General features: G+C 38.1%; 2 protein-coding genes and 1 non-coding gene across 3 annotated transcripts; 1 reads left to right on the top strand and 2 right to left on the bottom strand.

Annotated features, from left to right (window-relative positions):
* Positions 1–4,193: 4,193 nt before the first annotated feature.
* Positions 4,194–6,593, bottom strand: LOC103477988 (uncharacterized). Its single transcript, XM_008431405.3, has 2 exons — positions 6,299–6,593; positions 4,194–6,199 (listed from the first exon to the last, which is right to left on the bottom strand). The coding sequence occupies exons 1-2, from the start codon at positions 6,459–6,461 to the stop codon at positions 5,499–5,501; spliced, it is 864 nt and encodes a 287-aa protein (XP_008429627.1). The 5' UTR covers positions 6,462–6,593; the 3' UTR covers positions 4,194–5,498.
* Positions 6,594–7,647: 1,054 nt separating this feature from the next.
* On the bottom strand, positions 7,648–12,904 carry tpi1b (triosephosphate isomerase 1b). Its single transcript, NM_001328623.1, is given in 7 exon segments — positions 7,648–8,296; positions 9,190–9,277; positions 9,360–9,445; positions 9,556–9,688; positions 10,658–10,742; positions 10,854–10,977; positions 12,709–12,904. Coding segments are annotated over 7 exon segments (744 nt in total). The 5' UTR covers positions 12,818–12,904; the 3' UTR covers positions 7,648–8,177.
* A 1,563-nt stretch (positions 12,905–14,467) lies between these two features.
* Positions 14,468–14,524, top strand: LOC145547785 (U7 small nuclear RNA). The gene has a single exon (XR_014084101.1). It is a non-coding gene; the product is annotated as a U7 small nuclear RNA (small nuclear RNA).
* The last annotated feature ends 596 nt before the right edge of the window (positions 14,525–15,120 follow it).

Below are 15,120 nucleotides of genomic sequence, written 5' to 3'. Positions count from 1 at the left end.
ATCACATTTATTGATACGTCTCAAAATCTGCAGCTCCATTCCTTCACGCTGCTGCGGCTGCTGCTGGGCGTTTCGTCTTTTCTGTGGGGTTTGTGTCATTTAATGTCACCTTGAAAAAGTGTGTCAACATAATGTAAAGCGCCTTCCTGCAGGACAGATCTCATTTTTACCCCCTCTGGTGAAATCACATCTGGGGTTTTATTCTTAGCACATCATCAGTCGTATTTTTTTTTTTTTTTCCCCCTCCGGCGTGGAGGAGGAGGTGAAAGTCAAAGACGTCGAATGTTTTTAAACACAAACGCTCGTCCAGATGCAAGGCAATCATCACTGTCGTAGTTGTTTATTTTCTGTTTAATCTTGTTGAGTCAGCTTCTTCTTTTCTGTACTTACTTACAGCTCCATTTTTCAGATTGGACCCAGACCTGCATCCATTTAATCATCCTCTGCTTTTGCATGTGTATAAAGCTCTGGTCCAGAGTCAAAAGCTGAACAAGAAAAGCTCCGAGCAGCTGGAAAGACTTGATACTTTCTGTAGGAAAACAAACCTAAACATACAGCCAGAACTAGAGCAAAATGGCTGAAGTCATATCTTAATTGGTCTAGTCAAAGTCCAAGTCTAAATCAAATTAAGCATCTTTAGCAAATGCTTAAAAACTGATGTTTACAGATGCTCACAATCTGATCTGACTGAAGTGTCTTGTAAAGAAGAATGGAAAGATTAAAAGCCAGCAGAGTCGTTGCTATAAAAACAAAGATCCTGTGGCGTTAAAAAGTCTGGAAAAGTGTTTATTTTTTTATATTTTGTACAAGTTTTTAAAAAATTTGAACTGAGAATAGAAAAAAGTTCATTCTTCCACACTTTGCTATTCAATGATTTCAAACCAAACAGCTCACATTCATATTTATTGTACCACATTTTGACTGATTGTTAAATAAACTGATATAAATCAGATTACAATAATTTATTATTAATATCTAAAAGATCAAATCTTGAATCTGATCTCTGAAAATTGGGGAATAACAGAATAACTGTCCTTTGTTCTGTAGTTTACCTCAAACAGTTAATCCCACTCGCTGTCACAAGATGGTTTGGGGTTAATTTATTCTCTAAAATGGACCCAGTTAGACTGGAAAGCTTGAACTGGAGTCAGTTTGGATCCCAAACAAATAAAAACAATATCATAGATCAAACTAGATAGAACACAGAGGATTAGCACTTAATCTGGGACAATCCAGTCCTGAATTGGAAGCATTACACCATTTATCTAACATAAGTTGCTCAAGAAGTGAAAAATTAATGACATATAATTTTACCACATGGATGAATTGAAAGCTAGCTTCCACACTGTGTTGCTTCAAGGGTTTAAGGGTTAAAAAAAATAATGTTTTCAAATTAAATATTCATAATGACACAAAAAATAATCTGGGAATGAGTATCTAAAATTTTGAAGAGAAAAATTTGTAGGAATCTTGTGCAAAATATCGACTCACTATAATACAGAATCAGTTCACAGTTAGGTTTTATTCAACAACGCACCCTGTCCTCTGTTTTCCACTTTGTGCTGCTCTTTCAATCAAATAAAATACTAAAATGTGGTTGAAATGTGACAAAACTCGAGAGTGGGTGTGATTGGTTTTGCAAGCTTGTTTATATGCTCACTTCCTTGCTTCTTGCACATCCCACGTCTTTGTTTTGTTAGTTACTCCAGCCAAGAGAACAGCAGCTATACAGCCACGGATTCAGTCCATTCATTTTTTTTTTCTGTTGTTAATTTTTAGCGTTGCGTTACTGAGCCAGTGTAGCAGCGCTAACCAATATGTCTGCAAAGTTTCTGCTGAATTTTAACATCAAACTCTTTACGACGCAGTAATAATTTGAGAGAAGTGAGGAAAACATCGAAGCTGATGTCATGGTAATATTTGCTATTTCATTGTTTTCTAATCTGGTCTTGCATTCTCGCATGTTTTCGGGAAAAAGATTCGGAAAAAGATTAAATGTTACAGATATAGACAGTTGGAAATGTTCAAAACACGATATTTATCTGGTATCAATTAAATCCTATTAAAAAAATCAACAAAAAACAAACATCTCTGGGTTGGAAACACAGCACTAAAAAATGTTTTGCCCGAGCATCTGGTCTCAACATGTGACTTTTATTTGTGCAAATCAAACAAGTCCAGCTATTAGGATCTGTCTTTTATTATAAGATAATTAAAGTCACACTTTTACAGCTTCCATGGCCAATGCTGTTAACATGACACGCCAATTAAAAACGTTTTCCGCAGAAGCTTGAATAGTCTTGGTCCAAATTTACAGAGAGGGGAAGAAATCACAAGTTTTTACATTTTATGCCAGTGAATCTTAAAGTTACAAGAAAAAAAAAACAGGAGCAAATAAATTAGCATAGATAAAATTATGTGCAAACTTTTTGTCTTAAGGGCCAAAATCAAGAAAATAAAAGTTATAAAAAACGTAAATTCAACCAAATTAAGTAATTCATTTTTATGTTTTTACTGTAGATCCAAAAATGTAAACGGTATTTTGCATCTAAGAGTTTTTTTTTTGTTTGTTTGTTTTTTGGCAGGACTTTGGTCACTTTCTGTCAAAATGTTTTTTATGTTTATCCAAGTTTAATAAATTAGATTGGACGAGGCAACAAAAGTGCCTTGGTTCTATTTATTATAAAAATATGAATTCTTTGTTGCTATAACTTTAACCTTATTATAAATAAAAAGTCTCCATCTGCATCAAAATCAGTCCACAAGCCACAAAAAATGGGAAAATGTCTTGATTTAAGTCAAATTATCTGCTAATGAAACTAATATTTTTCATCAAAGAATTAATAACTTAAAAGAAACTTATTTATCTTGCTGTAAAGTTACTTGTAAGTCATTGCAAGAGCACTAAGATATTTGCATTAGAAACTAAAATGACTTGTTAAGGTTTTGTGTTTTTGCAGTGTTAGCATTGTCGCTGCAGCTAAAAGGTTGTAGGTTCAAATCCCAGAGTTTTTTCTGCAGGAGTTTGCATATTCTTAGTCTGATGTGAGGATTTTCTCTGGTTTCTCTGTGAACCTGGAATAGATACATATCATGATTTCTAAGTGTTAGAGATTTATTTATGTTTCTGTTTTGGTCGTTTCTTCATTGTTCTTTTGCTTTATTTTAATTTACTCCCTGTGTTACTTTCTGTTTACTGTTTATGTCAGTTTTATTTTTCCCTCTTTATTTCTCTCTGCCTTGTTTATTTTCCACCTTTCGCTCAGCCTCCCTTCATCACAGCAGAGTTTGAATTCATTCCTCTCTTAAACTTTCCTTAAAGGATCAGATTTAAAACATATTTTGCTTTCATAATTTTTCCCCCATAAAAAAAAAAATCATTTTTGGATTTCTCTTTGCCACAGATCGTCTGGCATCCAGATACTTCAGTAAACATATTTATCCTGATGACTGATCAGTTCTGATGCGTCGCTCTGGCACTCGGAAAGCGAAGCTGGTGTTCATTTATGCAGAAAGAAAACGACTGGATGGAAAGATCTGCAGGAAGAAAAGCAGAAACTCAGGGACAGCTGGCTTGTTTTTGGATCATCTTTCAGTTTTTAGTCACACAAGTTTGAATTGTGTTACAACAGATTTTTGGATCAAAATACTTTAGCTTTGTCATATTTTGTCACATCAACATAATAAAATGTATTTATTATTTGGTTTTTGTGACAAACCAACATTAACCAATGCATAGTTGTGAATTTACTTTAAATATTTAATATCCTTGTCTGATTATTAAAGTGTTTTTTTTTTACTGAATTGAATCACAATTTGGTTTAATTACATTTTCACACAGAGCCAGGTTGTCTTTTGTAGATTGTTTTCACTAATACATTTTTAAAAATGCATTTATTCAGGTTATCTTTAATATTTTCTGAAGAAAAACAATGAGTGAACCGACAGATATTTCATATTTAAATTTTAAATGTGACGTAAACACAGAGAAGGGATCTTTACGGGTTTTCGCAGCAGAATGAGAACATTTGACATTTTCACTGAGAGAATAAATCCACACTCTTGGACAGATTATATTAACTCTGCCAAATTCTTCAGATTCATAAGATATTGTGAATGGAAAGCTGCTACTGCCCCCTACTGGCGCAACGTGGGATGTTCTTTTTAATCTGCAGCATGAAAAGGAGATAAAAGATGAAGAATGACTTTTAATTTTTATTCTGAAACGATACATGGACCGTACGTGACGTAAAAATGTAAATTTTACACAATCAGCTTGCTATCAATTATTAAATTTATACAAGTCTTAATGGGATCCAGGCTTATTCAGCACTACGTACATTAATCACACTTTACTAACATTCCGAAAACCAGCTATTTAGTTTATAATTAATTCATACGCGGACATGTAATTGAAGTATAACTACGTCTTTAAAGGTGCAGTATGTAACTTTTATGTAAAACATGTTTTTACACATTTGTTGAAATTATCATTATGTTGTGACAATATAAGAAATGTAATGCTGTTACTCCCAGTACTAACTTCAGAAATACACAGCTCAGTCCAAAACAACCAATCAGAGCCAGGAGGAGGGTCTAAGCACTGTCAATCATGCTAATCTACATGCTGCTTACACCCTCCCTCTTGCTCTCTGCTACGCTACGGCTAGTTCACAAAAACAAACCCTGACATGAATGCTATAGCTAGTTAGCATGGCCACCGATGATGAGCAGATGCTCTGTAATGGTGAGTTGTTGTTCTGCCATTAGCACATTTAGTAGCATGTACATGAGAGTCATTGACAGCACTAAGGCTTTTGTCCTGGCTCTGATTGGTTGTTTTTGACTGGGAACAGCTTGATTTATTCTCATTATCTGTCTGACGCCATACTGTCATTACATCATTACAGTTTTAATAAATATGAAAAATAATTTTTTACAAAAGTTGGACAACTTTTATAAAAAAAAAATATTTGGTTACACGTTTATTGAAACTTTCACTGTCGTGGTAGCATGGTATGAGACAGATGATCTGAAAAATGTAGCTCGTCTGCGTCCTAGCTAACTATAAACAGCCAATCAGAGAAAGGGGGCGGGGATTAGCACTGTCAATCACAATCTCATGGGACTCCTCCTCCCTCACCACCTTGCTCTGCGCTATCTCAGCTAGCACAGCATGTTGTGAATGCTCAGCCTTGTTAGCATAACCACGGATAAACAGTTTTTTTCTGTGAAAGTAAGCCGTTTCTCCTCTCCTCCATTGACATATTTAGCAGCATTGTTTGAAAGCGCTAAGACCTGCCTCTTGGCTCTGATTGGTTGTTTTTGGTCGGGGGCGGTGTATTTCTTCAGACAGCAAAAGTAGATCAGGAGATCATCGATTTCTTTTTTTCTTTCACAGACGATCTTGTAACAAACCTAGTTATAGTTTTGACAAACACATAAAAAAACATTGTTCTTTTGAATAAAAGTCACATACTGCAGCTTTAATGCGGACCTCATACTTGCACATTATCACTCTTGTGAACGCTTCTCACATGTCTGCCTAGAGACTCCATCCATTTAAAGGACTTTCCACAGAAGGCGCATATATATCGCTTCCCCTCGGTGTGAATGGTCTGGTGCCTGTTCAGGGCGCTGGTGGTGATGAAGGTCTTCCTGCAGATGTCACACATGTAGGGCCTCTCGCCCGTGTGCGTCCTGATGTGCGCCGCCAGGTGGGAGCAGTTGGTGAAGCGCTTCTCACACACGGAGCAGATGTAGGGCCTGTCTCTGCTCTCGTCGCCGCTGCTGTTCCCCCCGCCGTTGTTGCTGCTGCTGCTGAGAAACTGCTGGAAGTGCAGCGCCTGTTCGTGCAGAGTGGTCAGCAGGCCGGTGTGGGGTGAGATGAACTCCTGCGCCTCTGACTCCGGGTCGTCCTGGTTCTCAGCGGAGTCGTGGACCATCCAGAAGTGCCGCTTGGGTGCGTCTCCCCGCGGCTGCTCCTGCTTCTCTTTGACCTGCGAGGTCTCTGGGAGCTCCTGATCAACGCAGCAGACTTCATCCTCTTCCTCCCCTCCCTGCTGCAGCTCCTCTTCCTCCTCCTCATGGACAGCAGCCACTGCAGGGGGTGACTGATGGGGCTGGACAGAAGGAGAAGCAGAAGGAGGGGGAGGAGAATGCAGCTGCTCGGATTCAAGATAATTGTCCGATTCAGGCTCTACAAAACGAAAACACGCCACAGCAATTTCATTTTAACACACTTTAACACCAAGTTGCATGACACATGGTTTCCATGAGAATTATACCAAGAAAATACCTGAATGGAGGAGCTTCAGCTGCATCCTGAGCTGCCTGATTTCTAAATCTTTGGAGCGTAAAATCTCTTCCTGGTACACCGCTATTGTCTTCTCCACGGCTCCTAAAATCTCCTCCGCCACCGCGGAAAGTCTCTCGTTGAGGAAAACTCTAAGAGGCAGCATTTTCCTGAAAAGACTGGAGGATCTTTGCCGTGATTGAAAACGGATTTCTGCGGGTCCGTGAACGTCACGCTTCGCTTGTAAACACTGACGTGAAACGGAGAGTCACGTCAAGATGTGGAACGTGAAAACACTGCCGCCCCCTGGTGGGCTGGAGGGGGAAAAATGAAATTCAAAAATACTTTATTGATCCCAAAGGGAAATTAAATGTTTCTCGTTTAATTAAAGAGCTGAAGTGGGTAGAGCAACCAAAATTTGTACTCAAGTAAGAGTAGCACTACTTCAACATATTTTTACTCAAGTAAAATGTAGCCATGTAAGATATTACTGAAGAAAGAGTCATTTAATATTTTAAAAATACATCAGATAGACCAAAATATAAAGTTAAGTGGAAATGTTGGTATTTTACAGACAAAAATATCAATAAATCATTTTTTTTTTAATCAAGCAAAAGAAAATAAATCACTTTCTTACAATATAAAACTTATATAACCTTAAAAACTGCAAGTGTGTGTATTTATCTGGTGAATTTTTGGTTAAAATATGTTTGCTCTTCATTCAGTGAACTTATTCACAGTCAGTAGAGTATCAAGAAATTTTACTCAAGTAAGAGTGGAGATACTTAAGCAAAAACTACAGTGTAGTAAAACTTAAAGAAAATATATTACGAAAATTAATGCGTTTTGGGCAAAACTTGTATACCAACAAATAATTTAATAGTATAACTCCACCCTCAAAACAAATTAATTTTCTATCTACGAAATATAATGTAAATACAAATATTTATCTCGTGCAGTGAAGTTATAAGCTAGACAAAGATGATGGGAAAGTAAACTATAAACACAATCTACATAATCAAGCCTTTAAGTTTCATTTTTTAAATATTCTGGGATAAAATAAGCATTTTCTATACAATAATTCACTTAAAAACACCACAGTAACAGTATTTAATTCATATTTGTTCAGTTGTTTCTTGCTTCAGACTTAGGATAAAAATAGCAGTGGAGTCCTTCGGGGTATTGTCAGTTCTGTAATTAAGACGCTCTCTGCTCAACATGTCAGGAATATCAACCCCTCTGCTTTCATAGCAACACAGCGTACAGACAAGGAGTTATTTTAAATTATCTTTAATCATTTCTAAATATTTAATTAGAAAGTCAAGGTAGAAGTCAAAACAGAGACACAGAAGTATCCTTGAAACCGTTTATTAGAATATTTCCATATAGTTTTCCCTTCTAATTGTGGATCATAACACAATACAGCCAATGTGTTAATGGACACTTTTCTCTCTGCAAAATGAGTGATAAAAAAAAAAAGATCATGCACGTCTACAGTGAGGGAAAAAAACCACAGAACTTCACAATCACACAAAGAGACACTACAGAAAAAACAAACTGACAAGTTTATCCTAAAAACAATTACAGAAGAAGTTCGTAAACCTTTCAAGTAAAGGCAGGGGACCGCGCGCGCGTCCACATCTGGTAGTCAGCTTGAGCACTCTGTGTGGAGGTCGGGTTCGCACGCAGGAAGTTCTCAGTAGACTCATCAGTGCAGCACCAGTGCATGTGTCAGCCTGTCCCTTTTTTCTTTATGGGAAAATATACCAAAAGATAAAAAAGGAGGAAAAAACCGAGGGAATGACGACATTACACAAATGGTTCGAACAGAGAGAGCAGGGAAGAAGCACTGCGAGTTGAGGGAGCCGATCTGGTTGGGTCTTTACGCCTTGGCATTGATGATGTCGATGAACTCCGGCTTGAGGGAGGCTCCACCCACCAGGAAACCGTCCACGTCCTTCTGGGAGGCGAGTTCCTTACAGGTACCACCAGTTACTGAACCTGAGAAGCAGCATTGATGCATGAGAAAAGATAATGTGCAACAATTACACATTAGACACATTATTATAGTTTACATCCGGAAATTTCACAAACGCACACAGCGCTGGAGGGCAAAAAGACGATTCTTTTACGTCCCATATTTAGCAGTGCTGCAGCGGTAGAACAAATCCGTTAACAAAATGAAACCTGGAGACGGACATATTACTAATTTAATCCACAACAAAGGGAAAAATAATGCAGAAAAATTGTTCTTTTTTTTCCTCACTCTCTCTGTCGGCCACGCTACACACAAACCTGTCGCCATAGCAACTGACTGACCAACAGCTTCACTGGTGTATCAGGATTCAACATACACGCACAAAAAACAAAACATTTCCCACACAAAGAACAGATCATCGAATCTGTTACAGTTTTATGTTTTCAGCTTTGATGTTTATTTTCTGATTATTATTAAGTGATCGTGGCTGATTAGCTAATTTAAACACTTGGTCTGCTGATGATCTGTCAGAAAGCTGGTGAGTGGGTCGCCACACACCGAATTCTACAGCACACCTATATCTAAAGGTTGTCAAAGTCAAGCTAGCATAACTTACAACTTCCCTCTTCTGCTATTTTTCATTTTTAAATTAAAACTTTTTATTGACCAGTGAAATGCGATACCCTTAGACATAGTTTTCTAGTCGTTATAGTGTTGACAATTAATAGCAAAGCACTGCGTTCCTTTTTTTTTTTTTATACGTCAGGCGTACATTCAAGATTTAGCGCATTATATTGACAGCTAAAACCAAAGCTGGAGGGCTTTTCACCCTCCAGCACTGAAATGGGGCGCGATCTTACGCGTGTGACGTCACAACTTGTCAATAACTTTTTTGATTATAATTCAGACAGCTCACCTCCATAGATGATCCTCACAGAGTTGGCTACAGCTTCAGACACATTGGTCTTCAGCCACTCCCTCAGTTTCTCATGAACTTCCTGAGCCTGAGGTATCACACAGAAGTCGTGTTTGAAGCCACATAGCTCGGTCCTCGGTGAGGAAACATTCAGCTTTTCCAATATTTACCTGCTGTGGAGACGCAGTCTTCCCGGTGCCAATAGCCCACACAGGCTCATAAGCAAGCACGACCTTGCTCCAGTCCTTTACGTTGTCTGTCAATGAGATAAGACTTGGTATTGTGCAAGCAGACATATTTCCAAATCCTCCCTCTCTATCTGAACACAAGTTGCACCACTCGGACTCTGTCCTGGAAGCTGCATACCTGCAATGACTTTGGTCTGGGCAAATACCACCTTCTCCGTGATGCCTCCCTCCCTCTCATCCAGCTTCTCGCCGATGCAGGCGATCACACCGAGACCGCTCTCCAGAGCATGAGCAGTCTTTTGACCAATCAGCTAATGACCCAGGAAAAAAGAAAAACAAAAGAAAGTAGAATTAGGCCATCACTCAGGGCTTCCCCCAGTGTACAATAAGCCTGGCGGGCCACCAGGCTTTACTTGCCCCCCACCAGGCTAAGGGTTGTTTATTTTAAATATGTTTTTTATAGACCAGTAATAGTGGAAGTAAACACAGATTAAGCTAGGGTACAGTTGACACATTGAATAAATTATGATGCTGCTCGTGCACATTTGACTTTTTGTAACTTTTAACATTTTTTAACACAAAACATGGCTGGCTGCTGGTGGATTGCGCTAGCATCCCTATCACTGGGTTTAGCAGGTTTTCTGTCAGACAACGCAACCTGCATGCACAGAAGAACGTTAGTATCACACAGCAGCCAAAGTTATTCGGCAATGGAGTCGACAGTAATCGTCCCAAAATCCTTACGAGACAAAAGAAGCAAATTTTAATAAAACACAACTAATAGCAACTGCCTTTTGTGGAGCTTTGACTGCAATTTCTGTTTGGAACAATAAGTTGATCCAATTTGACGCGTTTTTGTGACATGTAGTTCTTTCATAATCATAATTTGAGCCATTTTTTACGTCCTCATTTACATGAAACTTTTTCTGGTGCAGAATTCTTAAATTAAATGACTGTTCAGACTGCAAACGTTTTGAACATAATCAGATACGTATCCAAATTAGCTTCATTTGTATGAGTGGGGCAGATTGGATCTTTTTTTGGGGTGAAAATATCGAAATTGTGTCGTTCAAACTGCAGTGAACAGTTTTATAGGTCTGGCTTTTTCATTGCCAGACCTACATCTGGCAGTGAAAAAGGCAGATATAGACTTTTGCACTGCCTATAGCTGTGAAAAAGCCTACGTTCACACAGCATTTGCCTGCATTTAAATTAAATTAGTCTTGAATTTAAATGTTACAAGTCTAAACTATAAAGCAAGTCAGACATGATCATCTTACCTCGTCGCTCTCGCCAAAGACGTGGCGCCGCTCGGAGTGTCCCAGGATAACCCAGTTCACGCCACAGTCCTTGATCATCGCAGGGCTGCAGGTGGGAAAATGGTCAGGACCATTAAAGCTCTGCTGAGCATTAAAGCTCAGAAAAATGGAGCATTAAAGCTCTGCTGAAGAAAATCAACTGGTTTCTTCTCTCTACCTAATCTCCCCAGTGAAGGCACCCTTTGGAACTTTGTAGCAGTTCTGAGCCGCCACGCCGAACTTGGCATCCAGTTTGGACCTGGCGAAGTCCAGATAGATGGATGGAGTGCCGCACACCACCTCTGTTAAAACAGAAAACACAAGTTTATAATCCATAACATGCAATGCAAAGTAGCACTGTTGCTCTTCCCTACCTATTGCTGCACACTGCCAATCACCTGGCTAAAAAAAGAAAAGGAACTGCTACACATGTCCCTTGCCAAGTTCATTTGTTTGGAAACATTTCAACCTAGCAGCTGAGCAATGAGCTTTTGAAAATCAAAATTAAAGATACATTGGAGGGATATCTTTTCATGCATTGCTGGTGATAATCCACTAAAGTCTTCATTTAATGTTGAAGACACCTTGTGGTTTAAGAATAGTTTTTTTTAAATACAACATGTAACAGAGCGGGACAAATGTGCTGTGGGTCCTTTGACAGAGGTAGCAGCTACAATTGCAACAGAAAATAAAGGAACATTATCTCCATTTATGAATGAAAGTAGTTTTTTCATATTTAATCTGTCAGCCGTCCATTACAGGCAGAGGATGACTGGTTTATTTAGACAAATTGGTACATCACTAATTAAAAACAAAAGTAACTATATTATTAAAGCTTTACAAGTATTAATACTTACAAAAATTTAGTGATTAATATTTAAACCTCAATCTGGAGAAAACCCTCGCACCATTTTTAGAATGCGACAATGCATTTTGACATCAGTTTTCAACAATTTAAGATAATTCAAATAAATTTAAACAAAAATTACAATACAGTTAATACTCAGCAGCACTTTTCCTGCAGCTGCATGGGACATGCAGAGTACAGTAAAGTCAAGACACTGACATTCACAATGTAACTGTATCTTTGGGGTTAGGAGGATCTATATTAGACGCTGCGCTGCATGTTATTATTGGTTTGGTAAAAGGTCATTTGTCCTGGGCTGGAGTCATCTGCATTAAAGGTCTGAGTTCACCCTCCAAAAGGTCACCAAGGGGTTTGCATTCTGCACAGGCCCCGAGTTTAAAAGTCAAACTAGTAAAAATAACCAGAGAGAGAAGAATAATTTGGGGGGAAATTATAGAAATTTGACAGATTGGCTCTGTAAAGGTGGATTTATTTGGAGAGCAAAGTCCAAGCAGAGTGAGTGAGACTTCTTGGACTCAATAATAGAGTTGCATAACGTAGAACTGCAAGAGGGACTGACTGACATGCAGTTCCTCTGTCTGGTTTGTCTCCAGACTGCAGGCAGCAACAACGCAGACGGTGCATTCAAGTCGCGATGGGAAGAAAAAATCCGAAGGTAAAAATTGTATAAAAGTATCCACTATGAAAGTATATAAGCACTTATGTTACTTAAAATACTCGTAACCGTGCTTTTTGTTGCACTTTCAGTGCTAGGATTACAACTAAAAGGCCAAGATTCATGTCAAATGACGTTAGCCACCAGTTGAACCTGAACGCAACCCGGCAGTTGCAGGGACTACGTGCTTCTGCAAGCGCACACCCACCGCCGACATGACGGTGGGAGCCCTCTGTGTCCTTCATCAGTGTCTCCTCACGACTTTCACCCTCTAATCTAGAGCCAGAAAAGCTGAAACAAAGACTTTCTCTATCATTAAGTGTAAAATATTACAGAGGAGGAGATTTGTGATGCTAAAAGTCTTAACTGATTCATTGAATGACCGAGCTGTTAAGTAAAATTGGCCAGCTACACGAATTCAATTCGTTCGGGGTTGTTCAAACATTAAAATTAAGGAAAATGTCCACATTCAAAGAGGAAATTGTGTAACCGTTAGAAATCTCCACGTACCGACATTGGAGTCCACCTTGCCACTATTCAGGGTCTGGATGAGCTCCCCGAGGCTTTTCTTGTCGCCGTTCATTTTCCAGTTGCCACCGACGAAGAATTTTCTGCTCATGTTTGCGGATTTGTTTTGCGAGACTTTACTGGGAAAATGAAAAAAACGACTGAAAGGCACAGTCCTTCTTGTCTGGGGCGAAAGAGCGAACTGTAAAAGGCAGCTCGGGGTATTTATGAAGACGGAAATCATGACTCCTCCTCTCATGTAGGCGGATTGGTTCGTGTGACAGGACGTCCGTGAACGCATCTCCATAGATCAGAGGCGAAGAAAGGGAAAGAGTGAAAGTCACGGTGCGTTCAAGTACTGTGTGAAAATATCATGTCGCAAAATTTACAGAAATCCATGTCAATAAATATACACATAACCATGAACTAGGACAGCGACCAATTTCTGCTGAATTAATTTAACAGACTAAATTTAATTTGGACCTACAGTGTCACAGCTATTTTCTTACATGTGTGAATCTTGCATTTAAGCCGTCTAACGGTTTTATGTTTTATTATCTGCTGCTTCGAAGACGTCGAGCAAATGTCTGGAATGGTTTTATTTAGTTGCATTTTTCAATAAACATGCAATCAAATGCAACTTCATTGAACTCCAATGAGTGAGTCACTCCATACACTGCCGCCTGCTGGCCAATCAATATAAATGATCAATATTCATTGAGGGATATCCCATATTGTGACGCTAGAGGGCGTTCTTCCATAAACCTTGCACCACTGAATTGTATTATGTATTCTGAATGCTAAAAAGTTTTAAAAAGTATTCATATTTCGCACTGCTGAATCATCACTTGATTTAAAGATGAGTTTCAAGGGCATCTAGCAAGAAGAAGAAACAGAAGCATGAGCTGAAATATACAAGGACCTATTTATACCACATATTCAAATTTATGTTTGTCGTTTTGGCTAATTTTCTAAGTGACTAGTTGCATATTCTGGCTGAAAGAAAAATAAAAGCAGTTCTTACACGTGCATTCAAAGAGTTTAAATAGTTAAATAGTCAAAAATGTGAGTTTATTAGTAATAATCTGTTTTGCCATCGTAGCTTTGATGCATTTCAAAATTTTTATTTATTAAAATCAACTTCATAAGTCAAAATCTACCTAAATAGATAATTACAGGGAATTTTAGCTGCTATTTCTTAGAAACCTAAAGAGTTCAGTTTGTTTTCAGAGCTTTCTTATAAACGGGTGCAAATAATATCAGGTGAAGAATATTTATATAAAGGTCTGCTGTTGCTAATATTTACAAAAAAGTCCAAGGAACAGAGTCAGTATTATAAATAGAAGAATAGTAGAATAAAAAGAATCTTTATATATGTCTATGTTATAAACAAAGCCAAATAGGACATTCATGATAATACTCTGTGAGTAATGTGAAAAACGTCATTCGATTGGCTGCGATTAAACTAGTACCCGCCCTTTTCCAGCGACCGTACGTCCGATTGGACACTGGATTCCGGCTGTTTGTTTCTTACCCAGGATGCATTGCGCCACAAAAAAAATCGTGTTATGATGCATCTGAACTGACTAAATTAAAGATTTTAATTATGTTTATCATAGATGTGCGGTTATTTTGTTATATTAAATGACATTGTATCTCGGAGAATATGTTGTTTTGCTAAATTTAGTAAGCTGATAATTCGCACCGTAAGCAAGAGTGTGTGTCTCGTTTTATAAATAGTGTCTAGACTATTCGCTAGTACAGGAATCTTTGCTCTTAAGATATTTGTCTAGCAGGTTTCTCATAATGAGAAGCCCCCACTATTTGTTAATGTCAAAGTATTTTTGTGATTTAAAATGATGTACTGAAGTTAAAAATATGAAGTATATTCCACAATGATATACGATAGAAGAAAAAAGGCAAAATAACTTTAAAATCAAAAAAATTATCTCTAGGACAAATAGTTTCATTTTTGCTAACATGAATTATGGGTCGCTGTAATAATATCTTTCATTATATTTAACGTCATGTTTTGTGGAGGTTTTGCTGCATACAGTTTGTACACTTTCCAAAATAGATGGCATTATGGGGGGAAACAAATCGTGGAAATATTGAAGCAATGAAGCCAGTTACAAAGTGACGACGACCACAAGGCTTTGATCTCAATCCCTTAATAAAAAATAATTGTGGGCAGAGCCGGACAGCAGTGTGACAGAAAAACCTGACTCAGTGAATAACTTCCTACAGAAGAATACGCCAAAATGTCTGCAAACTACTTTAGATTTGTGCAAAACATTCTGCCCAGAACTTACGGGAATTAAAAAATCTCAGGCATTTTTTTTTTTTGCACATTTAGTCAGTCAGTTTATTTTGTTACTAAACTGACTTAAAATAGAGTAAATCTATAATCAGTTA

Source organism: Poecilia reticulata, chromosome 16 (genome assembly GCF_904066995.2).
Source record: "Poecilia reticulata chromosome 16, P_reticulata-male-v2, whole genome shotgun sequence".
In the NCBI taxonomy this organism is placed as follows: Eukaryota; Metazoa; Chordata; class Actinopteri; order Cyprinodontiformes; family Poeciliidae; genus Poecilia; species Poecilia reticulata.
The sequence above is the reverse complement of the archived record's forward strand: the minus strand, read 5'-3'. Positions and strand labels throughout refer to the sequence as shown.

Coding starts and splice junctions, on each gene's coding strand:
- LOC103477988 (XM_008431405.3), bottom strand. CDS start 6,461: ATGCTGCCTCTTAGAGTTTTCCTCAACGAGAGACTTTCCGCGGTGGCG. Junction 6,200..6,298: donor GCTGAAGCTCCTCCATTCAG/GTATTTTCTTGG, acceptor TTCGTTTTGTAG/AGCCTGAATCGGACAATTAT.